The sequence below is a fragment of the Gobio gobio genome (assembly GCF_949357685.1).
Source record: "Gobio gobio genome assembly, chromosome: 17".
Classification (NCBI taxonomy): Eukaryota; Metazoa; Chordata; class Actinopteri; order Cypriniformes; family Gobionidae; genus Gobio; species Gobio gobio.
The window spans coordinates 15,344,110-15,369,893 of record NC_137110.1 but is presented as its reverse complement, the minus strand read 5'-3'; the positions used below and the strand labels follow the sequence as shown (position 1 = coordinate 15,369,893).

General features: G+C 35.8%; 1 protein-coding gene across 2 annotated transcripts; it reads right to left on the bottom strand.

The window, feature by feature from the left end:
* Nucleotides 1–1,243: 1,243 nt before the first annotated feature.
* On the bottom strand, nt 1,244–25,784 carry os9 (OS9 endoplasmic reticulum lectin). Of its 2 annotated transcripts, XM_079840511.1 has the most exons (15): nt 25,565–25,777; nt 24,695–24,871; nt 24,415–24,478; nt 23,868–23,944; nt 22,152–22,250; nt 19,984–20,185; nt 15,692–15,853; nt 12,945–13,054; nt 10,205–10,247; nt 9,989–10,080; nt 9,499–9,750; nt 9,172–9,406; nt 7,879–8,091; nt 6,923–7,032; nt 1,244–1,646 (listed from the first exon to the last, which is right to left on the bottom strand). In XM_079840511.1, the coding sequence occupies exons 1-15, from the start codon at nt 25,712–25,714 to the stop codon at nt 1,509–1,511; spliced, it is 2,124 nt and encodes a 707-aa protein (XP_079696637.1). In that variant the 5' UTR covers nt 25,715–25,777; the 3' UTR covers nt 1,244–1,508. The 2 variants fall into 2 exon arrangements, with proteins under 2 accessions (XP_079696637.1, XP_079696638.1); XM_079840512.1 differs by lacking the exon at nt 7,879–8,091 and having other exon boundaries at nt 25,565–25,784.

Genomic DNA, 25,784 nt, shown 5'->3' with positions numbered 1-25,784 from the left:
ATATCCGAATACTATCAGGTATTTTCCTGACAGTATTGTGAATAGAATAACAGGATTTTCGTCTCTGAAGACATTGATTTATTAGATGTGACAAATAAACTAGTAATTTAAATGTGTGAGAACTTCAATGCTATTGGGCATTTAAACATAGGAATTAATTATTGAATTTATTTATAATAGACCACAGCATCGTACATTTTACCGTTCAATTATCTTTCTCACGATATATGCAATGAATGCATTTTCAACAGGTTGCTGAGATAATAAACGTTTCTTCAGTAGGCCTAGTACAAATTACAAAATGTACAGTTGTGCATTTCGTGGTGAAGTCTGAAAACCTAAAGCTGCTGTAAGCGATTTTTTTCTGAGCCACTAAAATGTGTCAACATTCCCTGAAATGTCCTGTTGTTTGAACAATAAACCAGACAGGCCCAAGAAACAAATGTATGCCATGACAGAGATAAGCAAGGGCCGCGGTCACATTCTTCTTCCCTCCTTCATTATTTAGCTCCTTGTCCACCCTTGGGGCAGTGATGTCTCAGGACATAAATATTGGTATCGGTCAGATATTAAAATAAATAACTAATTGCTTACAGCAGCTTTATCCACTCTCATTCCCTCACAAAAAGTGTGCTTGCGTTAGATTAGACATAAGAAACGCAAATTATGTTGTATCAACAAACAAATCAAGTACTGTAGCAACGTTATTTAAACTCGGTCAAACTATTATGATCATTCAAAGCACTACAACAAAAAGAGCCCGTGGCTAAATGCAGTAGATTCCCAATGTTTGGCAAAAGTTTTTGTTCAATTTCTAAACTAAGTTTGGACCTTATATATGTAAGACATAAATCCTTTGAAGGCTGGTTGTACAAACTGACTTGTCAAAAACATGAATTAAGACTAAACTGAAGCTTTACATTGAATATTTTGCTTAGTGCATGGCTAGGATTTTTTTGAAGAAACTAGCTGTAGGCGTTTTCAAAACAAGTGGTGGGACATTGACAATGACTGCTACAATTTGCATCAAGCTCCATATTGCACATATCAGTCATCAACAGCATTTCTTGTATCCAGATTTTCTTGCCGCCAAGTCAAAACAGAAAGTTGCGGTTTGTCCAGTGATGAGAACAGGTTGGTCCAGACTGCCTTTTCAAAATAAACCTTACTAACTGATGTTTTGTCTGCATGTGTGAGAGAGGGAAGGTCTGTTTCACAGACTGTCACAGACATAAAGCGCATCACAACTGAAACATGAAGTATATTTGTATATTTAAAAAAAAATCCCAAACTGAAAACAGGCAAGATACAGTATAAACAACTTACAGATGCTCATACAGGATAATCAGAATGTACGGCCGTGGACTGAACCCTTTACAGGGCTCACATGACTTAAACAGTCTGAGAGAGCAGTTTGGTTGGTGACAACCAGGTGGCTTAGAGTTCGGAGTTCGGAGAATGCTGGCTGCCCTTCAAGTTAACAGTGCTTGAGAGAAGAGGGAAAAGGCTCAAATGTCTGTTTCATCAGAATCACTGTTTCCTGTGGACTGGCTCTCATCCTGTTTTTCTCCCCAGACAAATTTGTAGTTATTCTCCAACTCCTGCTGTCTCTTTTGCTCTTTATAGACTTCCTCTGTACCTCCCGTCTGCACACAAAGAGAGTGAACATCAATTTATTTACCTGTTGAATCAGTGTCACAAACAAGGCGTGAAAATGCCGTTTTTATATTAAAGGGGGTCACATCAATACTTATATAATTATTTAAACTCATAATGATAACGGTTTTTGCATCTAAAACAGTCGTAAATCGTAATGTAGTTCTACCCCTTTTTTTTTGTTTTGCTGATTTGCCTTTAAGATTAGCCTCTAATGGCATTCTTCCAATATTTTCAGTACTTGTGAACTATGGGTCTGCTGTTGAGTCCAATATAACTTTTTAAACTTTGTTCACCAAACAATCCCTTACTGAAATGTGCTGGTCAGACTGAAATAATCACTTTCATGAACAGCATTTTTATTATTTTATAATGTTTTTTAATGTTTTATAATGTCAAAATGTAGAAATAAAAGGCCATTTTTGACCCTGATTTTAGCCCTATGATTTTAACACTCTGTTGGAAGGGGCGTGTTTACTGCGAGACTTCAATGTAACAGCCCACTGCTGTTATTGGCTAACATCTTTGCATATGAAATAAGTATTAGATATGGAACTCTCTCTTTTACTACGTTTTTACCATTACAGCTGTCGAGATGAACTAATCATGAAAAGGTTGATTATAGCATTATATTTAGATCTATTCCCATCGCATGAAAGGTTGCAATGATGAGCATTGTAGCCGATGACAGACATGTCTGTAGAGCGCACGAATTTGGAGGTATCACACACCCCTAACCTGACAGGAGTGCAGTAAGAGTGCTTGCTCACTTAGCCCAGCTTCCAGAGATGAAATATGGCTTTCATTTTTATATTATATTTTATTCATTTTATATTTCCTTTCAGGGCTTAAAAACGGAAAAAAATATCAATCGGTTCACTCCGAGCAGAATCGATATTATAGCGTTTCCGTTTTTGCGTTCCTCAATAAAAATTACTGCTCCGAAAACGGTTTGATTTGAAAAAATACCGGTTAATAACGTTATTTTAATTTAGCCTATACTTTAAACAAATATGTATAAATAGACTTATTTTCACTCAATGATAATATAACGCATGGTAATTAAACTTGAATATTTATTTCATAACATTTTTAAAACCACAACAGAAATACATGCATTAATTACAAAGCATAAACAGCGGACCTGTTTTGGAGCGTTAGACAATCGAAAGTGGCCTCTTATTCCTAATTCTTTTCAGAAGAGTGATAACATTCTTTGTAACGTTACATAACTTTTTTTCAACGCGACTTGTTTTAAAAAATGTATAAATAAAGAATAAATAAATTGGATAACTATTGCTCTTTTAATGCACTGTCAACTGGTAATTTCAAAGCAAACACTGCGCAACACGTCCTTGCATCACATAATCAAATTCAGTCAGCTAATAAAGCTTGATCATTTAATGCAATATAACATACCATTTAATACGAAGCATCAACCGTCTATATAGAAAACATTGACCTGTATTGGCAATCTGAAAGACTATAGGAAAAATGTTTGATAGATGCTATAGCCTACTTGGATAGGCTTAAACGGAATCCATAAACTAGCCTAAGTCAGTCTATTTGAGCTTAAAGTCCGTACTGCTTATTTAAACGTTCGAAAAGAATGTCCTCCAATACCTGCACATTCATTGTAGACCTCAGCGGGGAAAGAAATGTACTTGAGGCATGAAAATGCGCGCTCTGCACTGACTGTAGATTCATAGATGACTGCTGCGCGGGCATTTCACTCACGCTTGATCCGTCAACGTCACATGCTGTACTACTCATTTCATGATTGGTCACTGCCAAATAAAAATATTAAAGAGAACGATAAAATAACGTTATTAACCGGTTAATGGTCATTTCAAATTAACGTTTCTGTTCAGAACGATTCAAATTGATTTTGATTTCGTTTTCGTTTTTGTTCCTCTTAAAATTTCGTTCGTTTCCGGTTTTCGTTTTCGTTCCTTGAACCGGTTCGGAGCCCTGTTTCCTTTTACTGAAACACTAAAAAAATCAAGATGAATATTGCCTGTACTATTGTCTGTGCCTCTCACTGAGAGAAAGCACATGTTATCAGTATGTTTTGGGAAACTTTTTCTGGTCAGTACTAGAGCTCAACCAACTTCAACCTTGGAGAGACTGTGTATCTGTGTGTGTGCGCATTGTTCTGTGTTATAGATCAATATTGGAGGTGGATTACGGACATCCTAAGAGATGGGTGGACTTGTTGTTCTGGGCAAGCTGAATCTGGAAGGTCACTATGTGCCCAATTCCGGGGTGAAAGCGTCAACAAGTGATCTATGGACACGTGAATCTGATTAACTGACAATGTGTGGAAATTTACCATGACTGTCCATTTTCTCTGAGCCAATCAAAATCAGTAATGACTTGCAGTAATGACATGGCTAGACCATGAAAAGAGTATAACTGTTGAGAAATTATATGTACGATAGGCGAGTAGAGAGGGAGCGTGGCCTACGAACTCCTTGTGAGACTTGAAGCTGGCTTCTGCTGATGAAACGGCAAACTATTCTTCAGTAATTTTTTCTTTAATTAATTGCACTCCTGACTCTTGGTCTTAATTTTTCACTACTGGTCTTGGGTCCTAAACGGTTACCCTAACAATATCAGAAATCAAAAACATTTATCTTGCACGTATCTCTACGCCATATTGTGTACATTGACCTCCCTTACCGGAAGTGATGTGCGTCCGAGGCTGTTGGACATAGTGTTGTATTTGAGGTAAAAAAAATTATATAAATACTGTTCGGTTTCTCGCACAAACCGATCGTTTCGTGTCTTTAGACACCATTGTGTCATCACGAGCCGCAGGGTTTAAATTGAAGTTGTCTGAGCATGTTTTTTTTTACTCTCATAGAATTTGACCCCATTCACATGCATTATATGACTGATAGACTGCAACGGTTGGAGTTAAAAATCTTCATTTGTGTTTTACTGAAGAAACAAAGTCACCTACATCTTGGATGCCCTGGGGGTGAGCAAACAAATGCTCTACTGAGACATTTACATAATTGACAATAAGTAACCACTTTCCTAGCATTAGGACCCTTTGGAAGGTAATGTTATTTTAGTCCAATGACTTTGTACCTCTCTTCTCTCCTTCTCTTCTCACTAACACATCCAAAGATCCGATGATGTCAAAGTAGGCTTTGATTGGATTCTGCAGAGTCTTACATCGAGCTATTACTCATAATGTGACACAATTCGAAATTAGGTGTTTTTTGAGCTTGGTTTGAAAAAAAAAAGCTGTTTTGGGGACTAACGAGGAAGTTCTGAAACTTACAGGATGTTTTACCAAAATGTAATTTCTCAATTCATGACCCCTTTAACTCTTTCCCTGCCAAACACGTAATTGTCCGTTATTTGTGAGAAAACGCTTCCCTGCCAAACACGGTTTTCTGTTTTCATTGTTAGACATTAGATGCTAGGGGGGTGCTATTACGCTTCTTCTGAATGAGTACTGAATCTCCTGATCAAAACACAAGCGAGGAAGAAGACGCAAAAAAACAAGTGATTGTACGCAAGCAGATGCATGCAAAATAACGTGATCATCAACATTAAACATCATAGAAATCAAAACTGCCTAAATTTGTGTGAAAATGATCAAAAACCCTGATGGTGGCTACTGGCTAGAGTTAATATTGGGATTTTTCAGAAATATGAAGTGTTGCAGGTGCTACACACAGCTTGGAATAGGGGTGTAACGGTACACGTATTCGTACCAAACCGTTTCGGTACAGGGCTTTCGGTTAGGTGCACATGTGTACTGAACGGTTTCCGAATGCAGTTCGGTTAACAGTCAGGGTTAACAGTAACAGTCACATTAAATGAACATATTAAGTATTCAGACATGCGGCCGCGCGATCATCTGTGAACACGATCGATTATCTCTTCCTAACGAACAAATATGAATGAACATATATGTTGAGGACAAATTACAACTTACTGTCACGTATCATATGTGGTGTAATCGCTAAATCAGTGTTTCAACGGCGGAAAGACCTCAATATAACTGCTTGTAAACTAGCTAAACAATGTCATGTAGCATCACATTGACCTCAGGCAGTCATTCAGTGTCCACAGAATTTTATTCACTAGAGAAATCAACTCTTTCACTAAATATATCCACTATATTACCCTATATATTCATTATATTCTACTTAACCTGTTAGTGATGTCTTGATTATTTAATGTATGTTTAAATAAAATGACAGACACTGTGTATAAATGATTATATTTCAACAACGAATTGGAGAAAAAACTATTTTATAATTAGATTTAGAAGTTATTGCAAAAACTGCCGTATGTGAAGCTTACATGTTTGCATACTATGTTATTTGAGTGTTGATCATTATACCTAAAAATAAATAGCAGCTGAATTTAGGCTAATAGTTTGGGCTCTGTTGTGAAAGGGATAGTTCACCCAAAAATGCAAATTCTGTCATAATTTACTCACCCTCAAGTTGTTCCAAACCTGTATTTGTTTCTTTGTTCTGCTGAACACAAACAAAGATATTTTGAAGAATGTTTGTAACAAAACAGATAGAGCAACCATTGACTACCATAGTATTTTTTTCGCTACTATGGTAGTCAATGGTTGCTCCATCTGCTTGGTTACAAACATTCTTCAAAATATCTTCTTTTGTGTTCAGCAGAACAAAGAAACAAATACAGGTTTGGAACAACTTGAGGGTGAGTAAATGATGACAGAATTTGCATTTTTGGGTGAACTATCCCTTTAACCTTTAATATTATATATAAGGGCTCCCTATTTAGTTTACAGCAATATCTTCAATAAACTTTTAGTTATAATTTAATTAATTTAAGAACAGACAGGTTTTTTTCTTTCAGTAAACCACTGTTTAATAAAAATAAATAAAAAAGCAATTTTGTAAAACTGCTGTACCGAACCGTGACTTCAAAACTGAGGTACGTACCGAACCATCAGTTTTGTGTACCGTTACACCCCTAGCTTGGAATAGCACATGGTTCAACCAACTTTCACACATTTTCCCACATAAGGTGCGGTCACACTACTCTGATATTCAGTCATTTAAATAGGAATCTGCGCAATCTTGGCTTTTGTGTGAGCTGTGAGGGTGAAAAAATTCCCTGAATTTGGAAGCTGCTTGGTTTGAAAGTGACTTCTGTGCTTCATGCATCGCTGCACTATTGACCTTATGTCCTCTTTAACTTGTGACTAGATAAGTGTTGCTTTTTACATGCTGTTTGTATAGTAGTGCGCACAGATTCATACCAGAAGGTTGATGAGAAGCTCTCTAAATGATTTTGTATCCTCCTCAGTGAGCCACTGGTCTCCCGCTTCCTCTGCTGTTTTACGGGTTAAAATCTTCACCTCAATCTTTCCTGAAAAACAGGCCCAAAATCCTTAGCCATTATTAACATGCGTTAATCTAAACAATTATACTGTTATACACAAACAGAAACAAAATTACTTTTTTCATTCCCATGCGCACAGTTGATAGAAGAAAAAAGTAGTGATAGAAATGATGCATGCAGAGAAGGTAATGAAGGCTGTGGGATGTGGGAAGGACAAATGAAGCACTGCCATATTTCTTAATCTTCACATTCTATCAGGCTGAACATCTCCAAAACCAGAAAACTGGAACAACAGCCACCACCCTGTACTGACAAAAGTGAAAGTACACTAAACCTCTAGTGTTCTCTTTCCAAGCCATTCTTAAGGCAGAAAAAGACCTTGCATTTCTCTGCAGCCACAAAAAAGCCAGCATCAAGGGAAAAACAAAATCGCTGCCATCTATGTAAGTTTAGAAGTGCCTTAATCTAGAATAGTGGAATAGAGTCAAAGAGAAGACAATCAGACAAAAGTTGTTTATTTTAGGAAATAAACAACTTACTGAAAACGTGTCCTTTCCATGAGCACATACTGTAACTGTACCCTGCTGAGAAAAAGAAATTCTTCTTCCCTGTTCCTGTTTGTACTATTCTAAACGATGTCTTTGTATTACTAGTACTTCTCATGTTAAATGCCTCTAAGATGAATCGCTTCTTGTATTCCTCATTTGTAAGTCGCTTTGCTAAATGAATAAATGTAAATGTGCTGAGCAAAGACCAGGCAGAAGAATAGTTCAAGATCTCAGAATGAAAGATAAAGTCTTCGCTCCACTCACACAGACACACACAGGGGAATAAGAATACTTTAGATGTGTGTGTTAGTGTGTTCCGGCCTACCTTCGGCCTTGATGCCGGCTCTCTCTAGCTGCTCTTTGACCACTTCCTGAATCTGCTGCCACTGGGGGTCGCCCTCGCCCAGTTCCTTCACCTTCACACCCCCCTCATCATCATCATCGTTGCCCCCGGTAACCGCTCCTGCAGCCACACCTCCGCCCACCTTATACTTAGTCACCCTGACTTTTACCTGCTCGCCACTGCTGCCCGCTTGGGCTTGGGTGATGAGAGACAGAGGGAAGGGGAGGTTACCGCGGATACAGCGGAAAATTCCCTCTCCCCATTTCACGTATTATAGCCCCTCTCTAACAACATCAATGGCCAAGTCAGAGTTACACAACAGTATGACACGATGTAGTATTAGTGTTAGTGGTGACAATGATTTCATCATGAACATACAGTATACAGTGGCCCCAAAAAGTATTTGGACCATCGTTTGTTGAAAGTAAGTTAACAGACACACTACCGTTAAAAAAGTTTGGATTGTCAAAAGCGACAGTAAAAACATTGTACTGTTACAAAATATTTAGATTTCAAATAAATGCTGTTCTTTTGAATTTCTATTCAAAGAATTATATATATATATATATATATATATATATATATATATATATAAAATTCTATATAATTCTATATATATATATATATATAATTCTAATCCAAATACTTTATATATATATAGCATATCAGAATAATTTCAAAAGTATCATGTGATATGTAATGACAATGATGAAAATATACAGCAATAAATTAATTTTTAAAATAGAAAACAGTTATTTTACATTGAAATGATATTTCAAAATATTAGTTTTACTGCATTTTAGATCAAATAAATGCTACCTTGATGAGCATAAGATACTTCTTTCAAAAACAAAGAATTTTTTACTGACCCTAAACTTTTGAACCACTGTATCATAAGAAATTAAAATATTTGCATCTAATAACTTGTCCTTGGGAGCAATAAAAATGCTAAGTAGTTAAATTAAAAGTGAAGTGAAAAGGTCTAGCATAATTTCTTTGTTCTGGAGCCAGTGTATAATGCATATATATATATATATATATATATATATATATATATATATATATATATATATATATATATATATATACACATCAAGTACACATTTACAGACATTATACTATACATGTATAGTATAATATGCTCATAAGCAGGTTATATGAATGCCTGGGGTGCAAAAGCGAAAGTTACAAGCAATTTATGAGTGGATGAGCCATCCATTCTCCCATCTGTTCATTCATGCACCTGTTCACTCAGCATCCATTCTCTATATTTACCTGGTGTTTTGGGAACCAGGTTTGGGCTGCCAGGAGAAGAGCCTTCATCTGTCTTTTGCGGCGAGTGTGTGCCTTTATGCATATCTGCATTTTTCTCTGTTTCTGGTTCACTCTCATGTTCGGTCTTGTCTTCAAGACGGTCCAGAAGTTTCCCCAGTGTGTTCTCTAGAGTTTGCGTAGCCTGAGAGCGATCAAACTCACCCTTAAGACCTTCGTTCTCTAACTCCTGCTGAGCCTGGGAGATAAGAAGGATAAAAACAGCGTATATTTACTGCCAAATCTTTTGGCTGATTTGTACATGCAGGCTGTAAGAGTAATAACTCTTACTTCCTCTATGATGTTGTCAAACTCCTTCTGCATCTCTTCTTTTATCTCTTCTATCTTGGAGGAGGAAACGGACAGATCTGCCATATCATCCTCAAACTCCTGCAGCAATCTTTCATCTTCATCCCCTTCCTCTACCTCCACCTCCTGTCCTGCTGTCCTCTCCTTTCTTTTCTCTTCATCGTCCTCCTCATCCTCCTCTTCTCTCTTCTGAGATGATTGCTGGCTCTCTTTTTCCAGTTCGGCTTTCCTGTTCTGAACATAGAGTGCAGAAATGAATGGTCGACTGATGCACGTTTTTCAGTGGGTAAGTGGCTTTTAACTTGACACTGGACTTTAACTTTAACTTGAAATTGGAAATTTTGAAAAACTACAAGACATCAAATGCCATAAGCAGGATTTTTCACCATTTTTGCCAAACAGGAGCAGTTATTGGGCAATACTCCCCTGGGCAATGTTAGCTGTAAGTCTGTCCAGATTCAAAAATACTAACCTTCTGGTTGCTCTCTCTGAGGTGTTGTACAAACTTCATGAGGTCTGCAGGGTCCGTTATGATTTTAAAATTAAACTTTTCCTCCCCAAATACTGAACAGAAAGAGAAAGATGACCACAAAGAAAGTGAGGAAGGTACATAGCTTACATTAAGGACAACTTGATTGATGCTATAATTTTTTGTTAGGTCTATTTAAACTTTGAATAATTGTCTTACAGTCATTTTCATGTAATTGGCTGTCCTGAGGCTCCTGATGGGTCTGTAAAACAGTTGTAAAACATGATCAGTGCCCCCTCAAAAGGTTCATTAAAAGCAACAGAAAGTTTATATGTTTCACGACAGGATAGAGTATATTGAGTGAAGTGGTGCTTTAACCCTTAGGACCCTCAGGCTATTTTGTGGCCCTGAAGAAGTTGACATGCTCTGAATGCTTTAAAGCATATTAATGGCTAAAGTCTAATTACACTGTATTCAGCACAACCAAGGCTACAGTAATATGTTAGCAGCATGTACATAAAAGTTTGTAGTTTTGAGAAAATAATAATGTTTATGCGTAGTTTTTGAAAAAACTAAAATGTTAAGTCTATGAAATAAGGGCCATCTAACACACTTTAAACATTTGTTCACAAGGCTTTTCAGAACGGGATGTTGTTGCCTCGAGTTTTTTTCTTCAAAACAATCTGAAAGCTATTTTGATCACTCATTCATACAAAACAATATAGTCAATTAACTTTTGTGAGACACTTATTGTCAGAATGGCTGTATGCGGGGAGGGTGTGGATCAACATGAATAATGCTGTGATTCACGCCTGAGGTGTCAACGACTCCTTTCCTGAATATCAATGAGGAATGTGACAGAGGAAACTAAAATGAAAGTGTGGAGACTTAATGATTGAATGTATTGTTTGTAGCTTATTCATGTTCATGTTCATGCTTGTTCATGTCAAAAATCATGTTTAATTTAAAAGAAGTAATCTGACTATACATTTTCTTTACATAAAGACTTTAGACCTACAGTACCGTTCAAAGGTTTAGCTCTTTGTTGTTGTTGTTGTTGTTGTTTTTTTTTTTTTAAATACATCTCTTCTGCTCACCAAGGCTGGGTTTATTTGATCCAAAATAGTAAAAACATATATTTTTACAATTTAAACGATTTTTTTTTCAATGTGAATACATGGTAATGTGTAATTTATTCCTGTGATGTCAAAGCTGAATTTATCATCATTACTCCAGTCTTCAGTGTCACATGATCCTTCACAAATCATTCTAATCCGATGATTTGATATATATGCTCAAAAAATATTTCTTATTATTAAGAATGTTGAAAAGAGTTGTGTATTTTTTTTCAGGATTCTTAGATAAATCAAAAGTTTAACCCAGAGGGAAGTTCAAAAGAATAAAGTTTATCTGAAATAAAAAGATTTTGTAACATTATACATGTCTTTACTGCTTTTGATCAATATAAAGGCATTTTTGTGAATAAAGATATTAATTCCTTTCAAAAATACCCAAACTTTTGAATGGTAGTGTATAATGTTACAACAATTCTATTTCAGATCAATGCTGTTGTTTTGGACTTTCTATTCATTAAATAATCCTGAAAAAATTTGTACACAACTGATTTCAACATTCATAATAATCAGAAATGTTTCTTGAGCAGCAAATAAGCATATTACAATGATTTCTGAAGGATCAGAATAAATTGCATTTTAAAAATATATCCAAATAGAAAACAATTATTTTAATATTACTGTTAATATTACTGTTTTTGCTGTGGATTTTGGATCAAATAAATGCAGCCTTGTTAAGCAGAAGAATAATTTGTGAAAACTTTAGAAAAACTAAAACTTTTGAACGGTAGTGTAGACTATGCATGGATTTACACATGAAAACAACACAGAACAGTGGTAAAAAAAACGTGGTGCAAACGGGGACAGTGCAAGATGAACGAAAACTAATGAGTCTCTCTATTTGAGCGCACTTGCCGCGCGTCTACATTTAAAATTACAAACTTGAGTGTGCAAAAGACATATGAACGGCCTCTTAGTTAGTGGTTACATCAGCGTAGCAGTCAATAAACGGGACAGTCATGTACGGGACATTTAGGCCCAATAAACGGGACGTCCCGGCTAATACGGGACAGTTGGCAACCCTACTTTTATATCATGCTGTGTTTAATATTATAGAGCATAAAAATATTCCCATGCCGTACGTGTATCTTTATTTAGCATTGAAAGGTTGCCTACCTACTTCATATTTCAACATGTTTCCGTTGATTTCACACTTTTTAGTCTGGCAATAGTTCAACTAATAGCCTATGTGAAGTTTATGCATCAATAACGCTAATATAAGTGAGAAGAAATGTTTTACTTTAAACATTCTCGTGTTAAAATCACGGTAAATCCCAGGTAAACTCACAGTACATCTTCCGAACTCGATGAAAAGCATAAGAATGATGAAGACGAGTCTTTGTTTCGAGGTGATTGGGGGCGTTTACAGGTTTGCGCTCCTTCACGTGGATAATGAGGCTGAGCTGGAGGAACTGTGCCTCTCGCTGTTTTCATACGGACTACATAAAGAGAGAATATATATTTTTTATATAAATTACTTAATTTAAAAATAGACATTCCAGTAGTCGTGTCTGTGAGGCAAGTTTTCTCTGAGTTCTGAGTTCATTTTCAGACGCATTTCAGAATGGACATCACAGGGAGACCGACGGGAGAACGCGCATCCTGTTTGTTTTCTTTATTTAGCGAAAAGCACAACATTTAGTTTTTATTTTGAGTGTACACAAATAAAAAAAAAGACACTTTAAGCTTTGTAACTACATATCGTTCATGTCTGTGAGGCCAAAAAATGACAGAGTATTTTAAGTTGTTTTACACTGTTATGTGGAAAAATCCAGCAAAACGCGCCGGCGCGTTTCACTGGTTCTAAGGGTTAAATGAGGCTGTACCTCTGAGTCAGGTGTGCTTGACTCTGTGCTTTCTGGTTTGGACACTCCCTCCCAGAAGTCCTTGTCCTCTGGCTCTTCACTCACCGAGCCCCCTTCAGCTACTTCAGCCTCTGTTAAAACACAGACATGCACACACAGATGTCATACTGTTTGAATGCTGCACAGAAGCTGCAAATGAAATGAAAAGGAGAAATCTAAAAAAGAGAGAAAGGAAGAAAAAGACAAATCTGGAAGAAAACCACAAACTATAGTCATAAATGCACAAACAAGAATACATCATCTATGTTTAATAAAATGATGATTTGAAAATGAACATTGTAAAATGTCAAGTACACACTGTAAAGTTTCAGGAGTCTCAACCGGATTTAAATGCGGTGCATTATGGGCTTGTGCGGTTGTCACTCCCTTACATTCCAGAACTGTGTCTGTACAGAACAGGACTAGGCACTAAAATGTGAACAGACAATCAAATTTAACTGCAGTGTGTACGTGGCCTATTCGAAAAGGGCTAGGGATGAGCATTTTGAGTAATTGTGTAGTTAGTATGTCAAATACTGTAACGTGGTGGTTCTCAAATAGTTTTGCTTCAGGAACCAGATTACACTGGTCCACAGCTGGTGACCCAAAGGGGTCAGACTAGGGGATTGCATCCATGTGTGTTATCATATTTTTATTAGGGCTGCTCGATTATGGAAAAAATCATAATCACGATTATTTTGGTCAATATTGAAATCACAATTATGTAACCCGATTATTTCACATGACTTTGGGAATGTGTTGCATTTGTTAAAAAAGACACCTTTCAACAATTCAATTGAAATTGTAACATTTGTTGTACTTTTTGAACTATTAAAATAAATAATATAACATATATTCAAATCAAAGTATAAAAGTATTCAAGTAAAAATGATAACCACAAATAAATAAGATCAACAATATGGTTCGGCTAGATATGCTTTTCAGGTTTTTCAGGTACGTCTAACATTAGTTTTCAGCTACAGAAATGAATCCAATGTAAAATAACATTGCATATTTGAGTGCATAAATTAAAGATTAATCCTATTAAACTTACAAAAGCTATTCAATCAAGAGCAGTGAGTGATGTCCTTGTCTTTTGTTGTTTGACATTAAACAGACAGCAGGCTACTGCCCCTTTAAGACTTAATGCTCGGATATGCGTCGTCTTTATCAACTGTATAAAGTTTACTCAAGGCATATACAGACTATGTCTGCTAGGATAATCATCAAAATGGACGTTGACATACGTTTTGTGTGAGTTTGTCCATTCAAGAGCAAGACTTGAAAGAGAACTCAATATTTGCGTGCTGTGAGACGTGTGCGCGCTTTCGGATGAGTGAACAGAAACACATTTTCTCACAGCGCGCGCGACTTCTCATTCGCGTCTTCTGGCACTAAACCCGGGTGATGATGGGGAAAATGACTGGTCATATTCGAAAATATGGCAGCACTCGCATGCATTGAACAAAGTTTACAAAGAGAGAATTATTTGAAAAATATGAAGGAAAAAAAAGGACGTTTACACGGCACCCCTGCTCTCGTCAGTTTTTGTTTCTTTATTAGATTGTCATAGGTCACTCTGTGTTTAATTTTCAAGTGGTTAAACAAATTCGTGGTGTTCCCTTGCGTTGCAGCCACTACCATGTAGCAAATCTTGCACGTAGCATGTTTCTGCTCGTCGTCTGATTCCTCGAAGCCAAACTGTTCCCAGACAACGGAGTTGGTTTTGCCTTTTTTGCTCACCAAACGCTGCTGTAACTGCCCTCCTTCTGCCATCTTTACTCGCGCCGAGTTTTTAAATTCCAGCGGATGATATGCACACGAATCACGACGAGAGAGTTTGTGGCTTCGGGAGGGGCGGATGTGCGCGTGCGTGTTTCATTCAGAACACAAGACAAAATAAGAGTGTTCTTGCAAAACTGAACGAATCATTTTTTCTCGATTGTACTATTTTGGTGATCGTTGGGAGCCAAAATCGAAATCGAAATTCTATTAATTGCACATCCCTAATTTTTATTGATTCATACATTGTTTCATATTCTTACTTTGTAGGGATATGTTCAGACAGAAGGCAAATCTATTTCTTTCTCAAATCAGATCATTTCAGGCAGACTGTCCACACTATTAATTGTTAAGTGATCAAATAAGATTTGTGTGTCCAGACATAACCAATGAATCTTTATGGGTTGCTTTGGTAACGCTGTATGCGTACCCACATTTCAGACGAGGCTTACAAAATGGATGAAGGAAAAATAGAGGTGCATCATATCTCGCACTCCAAATAATCACCCTGTTGAGTCAGTATCGATGATACTGGTATATATTGATGTTCCATTCTGTAGTCATGGCCGGTTTCGCTGTGCAGCGAGGGGTGCGGTGTTTCCATCACCGGATTTGATGTTATCATTGTGTGTCGTGTTAAGAGTCACGCAAAAGACCATTTGAAATCCAATTTGAGCAGCCAGAGTGTCCAGACTGAGACGCATCTGTAAAAATCTGATTTCAATCACATTTCAGACCGCCTCCAAATGTGGTTTAAATCAGATTTGAAGAAATCAGATTTCATGTGTTTTTTTACTCTCCAAATCCAAATCTGGATCATATCTGGATATGCAAAAAAATCAGATTTTTGCTGGCAGTCTGAACATGACCTAGGATAGGTTTGTGGTTACAAAGGTGATGTGGATGATCTAAGTCAAATAAGCCCAAATCATTGCCTGGATGCCAACCTTTGGTTTCAGACTCTGAAACTGGAGGCTCATCTGATTGGACTACAGGGTCCTCATCTGTTTCTTCATCCTGCAATCCCTTGTTCTTGTCATCCTTGGACAGAATTTCATCCAAGTTCTTGAGCTCCTCCGAGATCTGCTCCACTTTACGTTTAGTGTCAGCTAAATACAGAGAATAAGGAAGAGATAATGACACAGAGAGAGATGTCTATGTGCTAAAAATAATGCATCAATTAGGGAACAGAGTATGTTTAAATATAGGCTGATTGCATTTCATCTAACAGGACATCACTTGCGCACCAAAGAACATTTTCCATGAATAGTGTAACGAGTGACAAGAAAAATCAAAATCGTCAAAATCAGACTACTCCTAATGTCTGATTAAGCTTCTAAAGAGTTCCTTATACCTGAAAGCTTTCTATGCAAGCAAGTCTAAGCCAGTTGGCACAATGTTCCTCTAGAGAAATAATATGAGGTGCAACTGGCAACAGTTATAATGAACTGGGTTATCATAGTAATCCATATCCTGTTATTGTAATTATGGAGGCCCCCTCGGTATAATTAACAAATGATAGAATTTAGGTCATCTCTCCTAGGTATAAAACCAGTGTGCTGGATCTAGGGTTGAAGGATATATCTTTAAAATATCGATCGCAGTGTGCTTTATTCTTCTGCTGATTCACATTTCAAAGTTTATTATGATATTTAAAGGGTGTTTTTGTTCAAACCATTACAAAACAGCAACAGTATTCAAATAGATTAAAAATGCAAGAAGCACCGTACAGTCAAAATCTTGTCGAAAATAAATCAATTATTTATTTTCCCAAAATAACATATAATAAAATGATATGGAATAATTTATTTATTAAAAGAACCCAATAAAGAATAATATTTAATTATATTTATATGTACGAATAAAACAATAAACATTTACCTTCATATATGCTATTATTACATGTTATTATGCGTTTTGTTATATTCACAAATACGTACTGGAAGCTTCAATACCAAGGAAAATGTATTTGTGTGAGCAAGCACACTTGGCAATAAAGCTCTTTCTGATTCTGATTCACATTCTGATATTTAAATCTGAGATGTTATGAAAACATCTTAACGTCTCAGTCATGCAGCACAGCAAGGAAGGATTGTGAAACCAGCCTAATGACACTCTTGACAGCCAAATTAAAATGAAATCAATATGATTTGATCAAAAATGATTAATTTTGTATCACCAGCAAAATCATTTCAAACATATTAGCTATATTTGATATATTGCCTAAAATGTCTATATGTCTACATGCCAGTGGCGTGCAGTGACTTTTTTTACCCCGGTATGCTGGGTGACGTTATGTCAAAAATGCACCTGAATGTTGGATCATTTATAATAAGTGTGTACCTCAGTTGCTTGCTCTCATGACACATAGCAACACAGCTAAAAGTTTCTTAATATATTTGACCATTTATTGAAAGTAGCCTACATTTACCTGTTAATGCCTTCACAAGCACCCGTAAAAGCTGTTTGGTTGTGTTTGAGTTGAGTCAGGCGCGACCATAGACTGTAAAAAAGACGTGCGTTTGCAAAATAAGCTGTATTTTGGTAATTCCGCTAGGTGGCACTAATGTCGCAGAAATTAAAGGCAGCAGCTATTAGAATCTAGTTGCTAGTTGAATCTATCGCTAAGAAAATATGCTATTTACACCAAGTGAAAATAAAATTCTTAGCAATAGATGATATTTACACTAAGTGCAAATAGCAATAGATGACAGGGCTCGACATTAAGCCTGTTCACATGCTTGTCCTGTTACAAAAAATAAATAAAATAAATGTTGGACAAGCTAATTTTTTCCTCTTTTTTCCTCTTCAAAATTAGCTTGTCCAAAATTTTTTATTTTATTTATTTTTTGTAAATAAAATCTATTCTGAAGCAATATTCAAAGAGTTCAATCAGCTTTGACATATTTAAATATGCATATTTGTGATATTTTTATCTTTTTATAAAGGGCATTTTTCCATAATCTTATTAAATATAGGCTATGCTTCAGCTTTCATTTTATATTTTTAAATTTGATCTATAAATTAAATTAGAATAAGACACTATAGGCTGTTACCAATCAAATAAAATGATTTACACTGAAAAACTACAACTGAATTAAATAATGTTATGAGATTATTTTAAATATTTTTGAATATACAAATAAGAAATGTTGGAAAGATGAAACTAAACCGCCAGTAGGTGGCAGCAGGTGACAGTCTGAATGAGTGAGTTATTGAGTCGATTCGTTCAAACGGCGGATTCAATCAAGAATTAGGCGGTCGTTTACGAATAGGTCATTGAATCTTTGATTCAACCGATTCATTGAAAATGCTGAATCGTTTAGTACCACGCTGTTGCTGTGAGATGCGTTACGTTTCTGTTGTGATCTTTCTTTGGAACTATTTTCTCAGCTGAAAAACAAAAAACAGTCCATATTGCATCTAAAATGTAAGTGACTTAATGTTAATTAATTGTTTATGGAACTGGCGTATGAAATCAGCGTCATTTTCAGTCGTGATGGTATTCAGGAAAACAACACTCTTGTTTGTGTGATGTTGCTTAACTGTATCATATGTTATAAATATAAAAACTCAAATTTTTTACCGTGTATGTTAAGTGAGTTTCTTTGTATGAGCAGCACTCATTTGTTTTCGATTTTCTCCTCAAGAGGCTGCGCGAGCCTCAACAGCTCAACCTTGTTAACGTCAGTTCGTTTAATATTATTATCCACTATCGATCTCCACTTACACTAACTGAATGCAGAATCATTATTGCACTTTGGTGATTCCCTAGTTATTTTTTTGTTTTGACGTTTTAACCAGGATACTTGTCCGTCGGGCAAGTCAAATTATTTTTCACTTGCCCCTTCAAAAAATCCACTTGTCCCAGACAAGCGTTAATGTCGAGCCCTGGATGATATTTACACTAAGTGCAAATAGCAATAGATGATATTTACACTAAGTGCAAATAGCTGTAGATGTTATTTTTCCTAAGTGAAAAAGCATATCAAGTAAAAATTTTGATATATTCTATTTACACCATATAAAAGTAGCAGTTCTTTGCAATATGTGTAAATAATAATTACATGCAATTTATACTTTATTTTGACAGATACATTCTATTTGCACCACAGTATTGTTGTACATTAACAGGATGCAATAATAACTGCGTGTAAATGATTATATTTATTACAATTATTAAATTTTAAATTAAAATTTTTTAAATTTTTAATAAATTTTAAATTTTAAATATTTTTTTAATCTTGTTTGGCTCAACCAGGCATTGTTAGGCGGAGCTAGTACGAATAGCACTTGCCAACAAGGCACGCCATTTGCACTTGGTGAGAATAGACACTCCTGAAACTAAATGCTTTACCTTTAAATGGTACACCGCATCGGCTGAGGACACACATCTAAATCAGCATGGCAGGCGTCAATTTAAATGTATGCAGAAGTGTTTTTTGATTAAGAATTAAAAATAAGTATAACATAATAAATATTAGTAGCCTATTATAAATAAAATATAATAAAAAAGTAAATTATTCTTTAAAAAAGTAATTGAAATAATGCAAATTGATGACTTAAACACATAGACTATCGATTAACAGCCTCGCATAGATACAGGTCTGCTTACAGTAGGTCTGTCTTTAACAGTTTTTGTTACAAATAAATTTCCCTATGGAGAAAATAAAATGATGAAAATAGTTTCAGTTATGACTTTTTTTTCACTTTATTTAGTCTATTTAGTTTTGTATCAAGTGCAATGTGATTTTATTTGATCGAGATCTGGCAGCAGCAGCACATTTTTCCTCTCGGGCGAGCGATTCGCAGACAGCTTACCCTGTTCATTAAATCTCTCATATGCCAGCAAACCAATGAGAACGCAGGACAATGATGACAATACATAACAATAGAGCGTAGGCGCCAAACCTGCTGTGGATCTACTTGCCTGCAAGAAAATTGTCGTTTGGCAAATAAATAAATGGAGAATTACATATACGTATTACTAACATTTCATCATCATGTAAGATTTATGGTACACTTCAAACAAAGGAATTTGTAGTAATTTATAATGTTAATACTAATACTAATCAGAGAGTCCACGAATGGCTTGGGTATTCACAGCAGTCCCAGCTTATATGGACCGCACACCACTGCTATATGCCAAATATGTCTATGTCCCAATGACTATAACAAGGCCCAATGGAGGTAAAAAAAACACACAAACAAACAAAAAAACAGAACCTTATGTACTTACAGACTTGAAGCTTGACATAGTCCATATACTGCTGGGCACTGAGAGCAGGTTGGCACACAATGCCTTGTGGCTTGGCAGTGGAAGGTGGCCGAAGGAGGGGGTGCTGGCAGGTCCGAGAGGTGTGTACTGTCAAGACGTAGCGGCAGGATTGAGGTTCATCTACCCGTGCAATATAGTCACTAGAGCCCTCCTCACACACAAACTGTTTATAAAAAAAAAAAACACATTTACATTTTCATTTCCATTGGAAATGGGATTGTCATTGCCCTTAAAATAGTAGCATCAATCTAGCACATTTATATGGTCTTTTTAAAATTCAATTTCAAAAACACTTTGGCCTTCCTTAACAGCTTCGACTGGGAAGGCAATAGATGTTGGGACATATTGCTCCTATTCATACGCATAATGCAATTGTATGTTGTTGTACACTGCTGTTCAAAAGTTTGAGGTCAGTAAGATTTTTAATGTTTTTTAAAAAATAATTCTTTATTTGATTAAAATTATAGGGGAAAAAATCAGTAATGTGTTGAAATATTGTTACACTTTATGATTATTAGGGTTGCAAAGGGGCGGAAAGTTTCTGGTAAATTTCCAGAAACTTTTCATGGGAACTTAACAGGAATTTAAGGGAATTAATTGGAAATTTGGGAAATTTACAAAACTGTATAATTATATACATATACAAGCATAAACATTTTGTTTGGTCATAAGTGGACATTTTGTTTGCATAGACATGAGTAATTATGCTGAAAATTCAGCTTTGCATCACAGAAATAAATTATATTTTAAAGTATCTTAAAATAGACAAACATTATTTTAAATTGTAATAATATTTCACAATATTTAGCAAATTCCCAGATTTTCCCCATTAATTCCCATATATTCCCGTTAATTCCCATGGAAAGTTTCCAGCCTTGAAAATTTACGGAATTTGCAACCCTAATTATTATCAACAGTGATTAAAAAAAAATTCAGGATTCTTAGAAATATATATATTTTTATGTCTTTTTTTGACCAATTACTGTCTTTTTTTGATCAATTAAATGCACCATTGCTGAATTAAAGTAATTTTACGTCTTAATTGACCAAATGCACAGAACGTTCTTAAGAACCTCCGCAATAATATAAGCCATCTGGAAAACTTCCGGTCAAATGTCACTTGTTGGTGTGTCGATATCTTCAATGTCCTGAGGTAGCTTTAACAGCATCAATAGTGTAATATTTAGTTTATGATCAGAATATAGTCACTTAATTGGTCAGGCCTAGCATTAATTTAATTATTCAAAGTAAGACGACATAAAAAGACGCGTCCCTCAGTGTTCCTCCCTCCTCAGCAAAATTCAATTCAACCATCAGGTTCCACACTTTCGTGTGAAAAGAGTATCAACACGCTGTAAATTAAAGATTTACTGTGCACTTTAGGTAGATTCATTGAACAAAATGGGAGTTTTCATAAGTGTACCAAAATAGAAGACTGACAGCGGTGATTATAATTTATTCACAAGAAATATTTATTCAAAAGCGAAACGTGGAATTTTTTTTTACAGGACATGGCTATGAGCCAATAAATGCTCCTCTGTCACCATCTATTGATGATAGTAATAATTAATGTCTATTTTATTGTTAAATAAAAGTGTTTTCTATCAAATGCTGTATTTCCTACATCTTGAAACGTTCAGTTTTACAAATGAGGACAATTTCAGAAGGGTGAACAAATAATTTTTTTGGTTTTTTTGGTCATCACATTAAAAATAACATTGATGTGCAAGAAAAATGTTGCGTGTGTGTCCAATTACAGACAACGTGTTTCTTATTCCAACGTTCCCATTAGCCTCGTCATTATTGGACTCAATAAAACTGGTTTATTGGCAAATTAGTTAAGTATGATAACTGCATTAAAATATAAACACAACATTAAAAAGTCAACCATTGATGGTTTTGTATCAATGTATAGAGAGTACAGAACGACAGCTAACAGTTGGCCAATCAAAAACCAGGAAGTAACTGTGCATATGGTCAATTGAAATAAAGGAGACTAGACAAAACAGTTCATTAGAGTCCATATATGTATTGTATTTTCAGATTGACTTCAATAGTAAACTTGTTTAAATTTTTCTCTATGGACTGGAAAAAAAAAGGTGGCACTTTGTGAGTGTGTGCAGTCTTACTCTGACTTCCGTCTCTCTGGGATTGCCATTCAAGTCACATTTAGAGCCATTGACATATGACTGACTGTGATACCTCTTCAGTTTATGCTGCTTAGATGCCTAAAACAAGAAAACATATTACAAATTAACACATTTAAATAAATAAATGCTATTATTTTTGTATTCATTTATATATCTCAAGTACAGAAATATATAGACAATAAACTACAAAGATGGCAGCATGCAAATAGAGCACTTTCGGCGATGTGAGTTATGGTGTGATCAAGTCCTCCTGGGAAGTTCGTATTCACGAGGTGGGAAGTTGTGTTTATGACATCAGGTGCGTTCAAGTCACTTTCGTCAGAGTAAGATGGCGGTGTTCCTTTTCTTAAAGGGTTGGTTCACCCCAAAATGAAAATTATGTCATTAATTACTTACCCTCATGTCATTCGACACCCGTAAGACCTCCGTTCATCTTCGGAACACAAATTAAGATATTTTAGTTGAAATCTGATGGCTCAGAAAGGCCTCCATTGGCACAATGCACGTTTCACTCTCAAGACCCTTAAAAGGTACTAAAGACGTCGTTACAAAGTCCATCTCACTACAGTGGTTCTACAATAACTTTATAAAGCGACGAGAATATTTTTTGTGCGCAAAAAAACCCTAAATAACGACTTATATAGTGATGACCGATTTCAAAATAATGCATCATGAAGCTTCAAAGCGTTATGAATCAGCGAGTCGAATCATGATTCGGATCGCGTGTCAAACCGCCAAACTGCTGAAATTACGTGACTTTGGCGATTCAAACCGCTGAATCGACTCACTGATTCATAACGCTTCGAAGCTTCATGATGCCTTGTTTTGAAATCGGTCATCATGATATAAGTCGTTATTTAGGGGTTTTTTTGCACGCAAAAACTAATTCTCGTCACTTTATAAAGTTATTGTAGAACCACTGAAATGAGATGGACTTTGTAACGACGTCTTTAGTACCTTTTATGGGTCTTGAGAGTGAAACGTGCATTGTGCCAATGGAGGCCTATCTGAGCCATCGGATTTCAACTAAAATATCTTCATTTGTGTTCCGAAAATGAACGGAGGTCTTACGGGTGTCGAACGACATGAGGGTAAGTAATTAATGACATAATTTTCATTTTTTGGGTGAACTAACCCTTTAATTAACTACACAAAAATACAGCAAGGTTTTTAAACTTTACTTCCAGAAAATTAAGAACAAAGAATGTGCATTAGGTGTGTTTTGCTTTATAATGTTTTTAATTAATTTATGAAGTCACTGTAAACTTTATTGGTACATAGGCTATTATATTGTAATATTACAATGCCATTATATTTTGTGCAGGGAATTAGCTTATTTTGTTGTACATAAAAAAGCCTGACAATGTCACTGCTATTTACCCATAAATATTGTGGTATTCCACCATGTTTCTCACTGACACGCTCCCAACTCGTAAATCCCGAGCTTCCCACTCGTATTTACGACTTTGTGGTGGCATAGGCGTTCATGTGCTTTCAGCTCGTAAATTTGATCTTCTCGACATGACTTGAACGCACCATGAGTTGGTTCATAATATTGCGCCCAGGATTGCTAATATTAATTATCAGCTCTAAATGGAAAATAATTACTGGTAGTATCAGAATTCCTAATTCCTTTCAAAAGATGAATAACGTGACAAAAGTAAACAAATTAAGCACATTAACCTTTGGCCTTACCTTGGCAGTTTCATTTGTCCAGTCAAACTCTGAATCATAATATCCCAAAAAGAGCACATTTCCCTTGATTTCTGACTCTATAAATCACAGACGTGGAAAATATATTGAAAATCAAAAGTTTAAATGCACATTATAAACTCAAATACACATTATCCTACAAGCCTTAAAGGGATAGTTCACACAAAAATGAAAATTATGTCATCATTTACTAACCTTCAAGTTGTTCCAAACCTGTATGAATTTCTTTCTTCTGCTGAACACAAAAGAACATATTTTGAAGAACGTCGGTAACCAAACAGTTGGCTTGCATGGTATATTTTCCCCTCATTCTATGGAAGTCAATGTGGCCCATCAACTGCTTGGTTTCCCATATTCTTAACGATATCTTCATTTGTGTTCAGCAGAAGAAAGACATTCATACAGGTTTGGAACAACTTGAGGGTGAGTAAACGACAGAATTGTAATATTTTTGGATAAAATGTCCCTTTAAATCCTATATAATTTAGACATCATTTTAAATAAAGATACCTGACATGATTTAACATACCTTCTAAGTGATATTGCCTGATGTGCTGGCCGTAGCAGAACTCATAAGTCCACCAGTCTTTGGTCTATAAACAGAAAAAAAAATGTACGTTTCAAGTCACAGTGACATGTACTGTAGTTGGCAATAATATTTTCATTATTTACACGAACATGAACACTCCAAAGGTGCTTTTCTCTAAATAACTATTTATGATATTCAGTCATATATCTAGATCAGAGTCAGTGGATGTGTATATTCAGTGTGTAAGTCACTGTGACATAGATATGAAGGCCATGTCAACCTTAATCAGGCATGGCGCAGTCTGCATGGGCTGGAGGAGGTCAGGGACTCCTGGGCCACTGTAGCCCTGCATGTCAGGCTCTGATACCGGATCCTGATGGAAACGCATTGCCTGAGCCGGCAAACGACACTCATACAGCTGCTTGTATTTGTTAGAGACCAGCATCACATCTTCCATCTAAAACAGGAAACGAAAGAAGGTGACAGAAACAGAGAAAAGGAATTAGAAAAGGAGAACCAGAGAGAGGTTGCAAGTGGCAACACAGTTTACACTACAGTTCTGATTGTTTTTCACCGATATTCATATAAGTTAGTTATAATTACGCAAATCTATAGCAGGGGTTTTCAATCTTTTAAATGCCACGGACCCTCATATATGAACATCCTCATGAGAGGGACCCTCATCTTAAAATTTGAAAGGCATCTATATAGTTTACTGTATAAAGACCCAATTTATACTGTGAAAAATAAACATATAAATATAGGTTTATTACTTGGAAAATATTTAGTTAATACTTTTTTCTACTCATTATAGTACTGTTATATTTAATCTAATTATATATTTATTACTATATGTAAATATTTACACAGACCCCCTATCACTCTATTTCAAACTCTAGTTTGAAAACCCCTTAGCATAACTTTACCTGTGGAGGCACAGTCTAACTACCTCATGTCACACAGCTAATACCACACTCGTTACTTAACTAGCTTTACTATTCTGTATTGGACTAGTAGACACACTTAGTAGGAAACCTTATCACATAGGCAAGGATAGGCTTTAATGCCTGATACGACAAGCTGTGCATAAAGACAACAGCTATCTGTAGCAAATAAACAGCTAGCTGCATCCCTGGCCAAACAAGCTTACCTGTCCCATAATAACAGGATCGGGCAGAATCTGTATTCCATATTTCATTTCATTTAATTCCTCTAAATTCAAAAAAGCAAAAACCGACAGGAGACATGTTAAGAAAAAAACATATAATCCTCTTAACCACTTAATCAAGGAGGAAGCCATAGTTCTCTCATATCGCAAACTAGCGTTGTCAAATGATTTGTTATTTGGTGCTTGTCAATATGCGCCAAGG